General features: G+C 43.8%; 1 protein-coding gene across 1 annotated transcript in view; it reads right to left on the reverse strand.

The window, feature by feature from the left end:
* The window catches only part of LOC107108401 (receptor-type tyrosine-protein phosphatase eta-like), a gene marked incomplete at its 5' end in the record, with an annotated part of 58,716 nt that overhangs the window by 40,987 nt on the left and 11,585 nt on the right, over window positions 1-6,144 (reverse strand). The window contains 2 exons of the mRNA XM_015408830.1: window positions 3,865-4,125; window positions 5,100-5,360. Coding sequence (XP_015264316.1) covers window positions 3,865-4,125; window positions 5,100-5,360 — 522 coding nt within the window. The remainder of the gene's footprint in view (window positions 1-3,864; window positions 4,126-5,099; window positions 5,361-6,144) is intronic.

The raw sequence follows: 6,144 nt of genomic DNA on the forward strand, positions 1-6,144 counted from the left end.
GAGGCTCTTTAGGTCCTCTTCACTTTCTGCCATCAGAGTGGTATCGTCTGCATATCTGAGGTTATTGTTTTCCTCTATTACTTTGCATTGTTCATTCAGGAAGGCCTCCTTATCTCTCCTTGCTGTTCTCTGGAAATCTGCGTTCAGTTGGGTAAATCTTTCCTTTTCGCCTTTGCCTTTCGCTTTCCTTCTTTCCTCTGCTATTTGTAAAGCCTCATCAGAAAGCCACTTTGCTTTCTTGCATTTCTTTTTCTTTGGTATGGTGGTGATTGCTGCCTCCTGTACGATGTCACGAACCTCTGTCCATAGTTCTTCAGGCACTCTATCTATCAAATCCAGACCCTTGAATCTATTCTTCACCTCTACTGTATATTCATCAGGGATGCGATCTAGGTCAAACCTGAATGGCCTCGTGGTTTTCCCAATTTTCTTCAGTTTAAGTCTGAATTTTGCAATGAGTAGCTCATGATCTGAGCCACAGTCAGCTCCAGGTCTTGTTTTTACTGACTGGATTGAGCTTCTCCCTCAATACTGCATAGGAACCTGGAATGTAAGATCTATGAATCAAGGTAAGCTTGATGTGGTCAAAAATGAGATGGCAAGACTGAACAACGATATCTTAGGAATCAGTGAACTAAAGTGGACAGGAATGGGCGAATTTAACTCAGAAGACCATTATATCTACTACTGTGGCCAGGAATCTCGTAGAAAAAATGGTGTGGCCTTTATAGTCAGCAAGAGAGTGCAAAAGTCAGTACTGGGATACAATCTCAAAAATGACAGAATGATTTCGGTCCGATTCCAAGGCAAACCATTCAACAAAAGCTTATACCGTGAATAAAACTTTGTCAGTTTTAAAGATGTCCCTGAACTCAAACTTTATTCTGCTGCTTCAGACCAACAAGGCTGCCCACCTAAATATAACTTCAGAATTCAGTTTTGTCTTGACAAGCTTCACAAATCTAATCACTTCAAGATTAAGAGTTTTGAAAAGGACCCAAATACTTTTGCTGCCTGCTATAACTATAGTTGACAGATGGGTGAAAGAATGTGTCATACTGTAAATGGAGTATTTAATTGTGTTTAAGATTTATCTCCAGTTATATAATTGCTTCTCAGGGCATCCATGTTGTGGTGACACCCACCAGCCTCTCAAAATCCCCAAAACGTCCACAGGCTCAGAATGTCCGAGGATGAGTGCCATAGAACAAAACTTATTGAATCCTACAAAAGATTAAATTCATATTCCTAAAAACCTTCGTTCAGTACAATTCACAAAGCAAGTTACCACGAAGCTTCTATGGCAGTGACAGGAAAATAGGAAATTAAATAGGAAATTGGCTACCTGTGTGTTATCCTTATAAAGGAAAGAGAAATCTGAGTTACCAGCTGAATTCCATAAAGGCCTCTGATTCAAAGTGAAAAGACAACTGAGTGGCCTCAATTTAATCTTTCGATTGTTAAATCCAGGGCTATTTTTGGGCAGGAACGCACAGGAACGGAGTTCCGGCTGGCTCCTGAGTTGGCCACGCAGAGCAGGAACTCATTAGCATAATAGGCCACACCCAACAGCAGAAACTCATTAGGATTGGCTACATTAGGGGTGTGTGGCCTAACATTCAAAGGAGTTCCTGCTACAAAAAAGGCCCTGGGTTTTGACAACAAACAAGGTAAACAGAATGACAAGCAAAAGGTGGGTGTGGCTGGATGACCACACTTCTGGTAACATGGGGGTGCGGCCTAATATGCTAATGAGTGGTGCTGTCAGGGGTGTGGCCTAATATGCTAATGAGTGTCTGCTGGGCTTTTTCTACAAAAAAAGCCCTGGTTAAATCCAAAGAACATGCATCACCTCAGTCCAGCTACGAACACTGGCAAGCTGGTACAAAAACTGAACAATTCTGTTGCTTAAACAATTTGTGATGATTGTCCTAGATGGCACCTGAAAGGCATGAACTGAAGTCCCCTGGACTTCACAAATGGCTTCAGGCAACAAGCCCTTTTTCAACTCAATCCAAGGATGCTGGGGAGGACTCACAAAGAAATGGAAAAATGAAATTCAGTGTGCTTTGAACGCTGGGCTAAGACAGTGGAGACCTAGATCCAAAGACTCCATTCAGTCATGAAGCTTAATGAATAAACATGAAGAAGTCTCTTTCTCTCATGGGATAAAATATAACAGAAAAAAACACTCTGCACATTAACAGTACAATCAGGGGTGGGGGGGGGGGGCAAAAGACCCCCACTCAGGGAGCCGTTGCGTTGGCCAGCATAAGATATGAGATATGCCAGCATAAGGGCCAGTTATGATGGCGCAAGCCCCGGTGCCTGCTTCTTGGAACGACCGAGGCATAGGCCCCTGCGCCAGCATGGTTGTGGTGGTTTTGGGGGCGTGGCCAGAAGAAGTTGGCTCCTTGAGCTCTTTCAGCCTGGGAACACCTCCCGCCAGAGGTGGAAAGTCATGCCAACAAAAAACATGGTGTGGCCCATAGGCACCAATTGAACTGAAAAATCAAGTCGTCCCCCCACCGCTGCAGCCTCGCCAATTAGGCTTGGAGGAGCTCAGGATGCCAACTACGGGCTTGGCCAATCACCTCCCTCCCCGGGACGGCCAAGCCTCCTCCCCAGCACACAAATCTGGCCTCCCGCCCTACAAACACTCCAGACAGAAGCAATGCTCCCTCTAAGCTGTGGATTCTCGTAAGCAAAAATCCTACTGTGCGAGCTACTGGCACTGAAGTTGTGAGCGAGCAATTTGGCTACCGCATAGATTAGTTTGCTCTGGAGCCATCCCTTCCTGAGCTGAGACAAAAATGTTTGAGCCGGAGGCTAAAGAACTGTGAGCTAGCTCACACTAACTCGGCTTAGAGGGAACACTGGACAGGAGATTTTACAGCTCAGTAGTTAGAGCACGTGGCACAGGACTCTATCTCAGAGTTCCCTGCCATGGTGGTGGGAAAAGCAGAGAGAGGGCACTTAGCACCACAGGGCACTTTATTTATTTATTTATTTATGCGGGCTCAGGGCGGCTTCCACTAAAAACATAAATTACAATAAAATACACAGTATACAACATATCATAAAACATTAATACATAAATACAAAGTGCAGGCGGCTGAAAAATTCATCTCGATGGTGAGTTGCAGAGATCGATTGCCATTGCCCTGATGTCCGCAGATGGTTTCTGTCGTCAGTCCATATAGTTGTTAATTCCACAGGCCGTATTTAGTTGTAACAATCTGCAGTGGCCTGCAGTAACATGAGCCTATAACAGCGGCGGCCCCTACTTAAATGCCTGGCGGAAAAGCTCCGTCTTGCAGGCCCTGCAGAACTGTAAAAGATCCCGCAGGGCCCTGATCTCTTCCGGGAGCTCATTCCACCAGGTAGGGGCCGCCACTGAGAAGGCTCCGGCCCTGGTAATGGCTAACTTAGCCTCCCTCGGGCCAGGGAGGGTCAGCAGGTTTTGAGACCCCAACTGTAGTGCTCTCTGGGGTATATACGGGGAAAGGCGGTCCCGAAGGTATGTTGGACCCCGGCCATATAGGGCTTTAAAGGTAAGAACCAGCACCTTGAAACGGACTCAATATGCTATAGGCAGCCAGTGCAGTGTCCTCAGCACAGGCTGGATGTGCTCTCGTCTAGGGAGATCCATCCATTTGGTAAGAAGTGACTTACCAAAGTAGCACAGAGAATGAGAAAGTGTGTGTGTGTGTGTGTTACAAGCAGATTTGTTCAATAAAGACTCTTCCCTATTACTCTTGCCTGATACTCAGCTAATTACTTAACAGGCTGGAAACAGCAAGTTTATCAAATGTACAGAAACACACAGGAATAGGAAACCACTGTGCATCTTAATTTACTTACTTGTATAGGTGGATCTGTTTTTTGGGTCTCCTTCCATTTCAGCTACTAGTGGATATATTGTGAATGTATACAGTGTACCAGGTTCCAAGTCGCTAATTACTGCAGTGGTGTTGCTTGAGTATGCCGTCCTATTGGGGTAATCTCCATTAACTTCTATTCTATATCTGTAATCTGCAGCATTTCGATCACTGCTGTTCCACATTAAATTTACAGCTTGGGTAGTGATGGTGCCAAAACGGATGTCAGTAACTGCAGTGGGTCCTGTTTTGAAAAAATGGTGGGATTTGTACAAAAAGTCATTAAAAAAACACTAGAAGAAAATAATATTGTTTTCTTAATGCTTCCAGAAAATACATTGAAAGAGATATGGGGTCACTGTAATTTCATTAGCTAACATTGGACTAAAAGGGCCTATTTATGCCCTACCAGCAATAATGCTTTTTCATTCAAGGGCCATCTTCAGAATGCAGGTATGGGATTGAATCAAGCCTTTGGAACAGCCTGCATTGCAAGTCTGTGTTAGGTCTACTGAGGTTTGAGGATCTGCTCGTCTGTCCTACTGAAGAAGCAAAGCGTTGCAAGCAACCTGAATCTGAACTGGAAAACATACACTTTTGTTTTACATGGAGGTTGCATTAGTTGTTCAGATACATAACAACACAGTGCTTTCAACCTGTGTAAGTGCTTTTGTTGGCCAGATCTGGTTCTTTTCACACAGGTCCATTCCACATTGTGCTGTCTTTACCACTGAAAACTAAGAGGCATTTGCGTGGCAACGGAGGCTCTACATGGGGCTGGGGGCTTTTGCTTCTTATCCCCCTACATACAATGCTGGAGTACTATTTGCTGACTTTTTTGTCACTGGTAGTAGCATATGCTATAATAATATACTTAACACAGATTTTAAAAACTCTGAAAACAGAACCCTACTGGTGGCAGGGAGGGAAACGGAAGACACATGGGGAAATGGAGATGGGTATGGGTGGGAAGTTGCAAAGAACCACATGGTTCCCAAAGTTAGTTTGGAAAAATACCCCGCAAAGCGAAGGATATTGCGGAAGATGGACAACGGCATTACAATATCACATGGAAGCCAATCCCTGTCCAACTGAGGTCTGGGAAGGAAGACTGAGCAAAGCCTTTATATGGCTCATACGGCTAGTGTATCTAATGTACATTTGAGATGACAGAAATATATGGTGACTGGAAATCACTGTGCATCTTATTTTACTTACTTGTATAGGTGGATTCATTTTTTGGATCTCCTTCCATTTCAGCTACTAGTGGATATATTGTGAATGTATACAGTGTACCAGGTTCCAAGTCGCTAATTACTGCAGTGGTGTTGCTTGAGTATGCCGTCCTATTGGGGTAATCTCCATTAACTTCTATTCTATATCTGTAATCTGCAGCATTTCGATCACTGTTGTTCCACATTATATTTACAGCTTGGGTAGTGATGGTGCTAAAACGGATGTCAGTGACTGGACTGGGCTCTGTTTCAAAAAAATAAAAACAAAAAAGTGAGGATTTGTGCAATTTCTAACGAACACCACTGTTTTTGTTAGGATATTGCTACCAGAGAAAATACATTGAAAGAGATATGGGGTCACTGTAATTTCATTAGCTAACATTGGACTAAAAGGGCCTATTTATGCCCTACCAGCAATAATGCTTTTTCATTCAAGGGCCATCTTCAGAATGCAGGTATGGGATTGAATCAAGCCTTTGGAACAGCCTGCATTGCAAGTCTGTGTTAGGTCTACTGAGGTTTGAGGATCTGCTCGTCTGTCCTACTGAAGAAGCAAAGCGTTGCAAGCAACCTGAATCTGAACTGGAAAACATACACTTTTGTTTTACATGGAGGTTGCATTAGTTGTTCAGATACATAACAACACAGTGCTTTCAACCTGTGTAAGTGCTTTTGTTGGCCAGATCTGGTTCTTTTCACACAGGTCCATTCCACATTGTGCTGTCTTTACCACTGAAAACTAAGAGGCATTTGCGTGGCAACGGAGGCTCTACATGGGGCTGGGGGCTTTTGCTTCTTATCCCCCTACATACAATGCTGGAGTACTATTTGCTGACTTTTTTGTCACTGGTAGTAGCATATGCTATAATAATATACTTAACACAGATTTTAAAAACTCTGAAAACAGAACCCTACTGGTGGCAGGGAGGGAAACGGAAGACACATGGGGAAATGGAGATGGGTATGGGTGGGAAGTTGCAAAGAACCACATGGTTCCCAAAGTTAGTTTGGAAAAATACCCCGCAAAG

Source organism: Gekko japonicus, unplaced genomic scaffold (genome assembly GCF_001447785.1).
Source record: "Gekko japonicus isolate JY-2015 unplaced genomic scaffold, Gekko_japonicus_V1.1 scaffold3953, whole genome shotgun sequence".
Lineage (NCBI taxonomy): Eukaryota > Metazoa > Chordata > Lepidosauria > Squamata > Gekkonidae > Gekko > Gekko japonicus.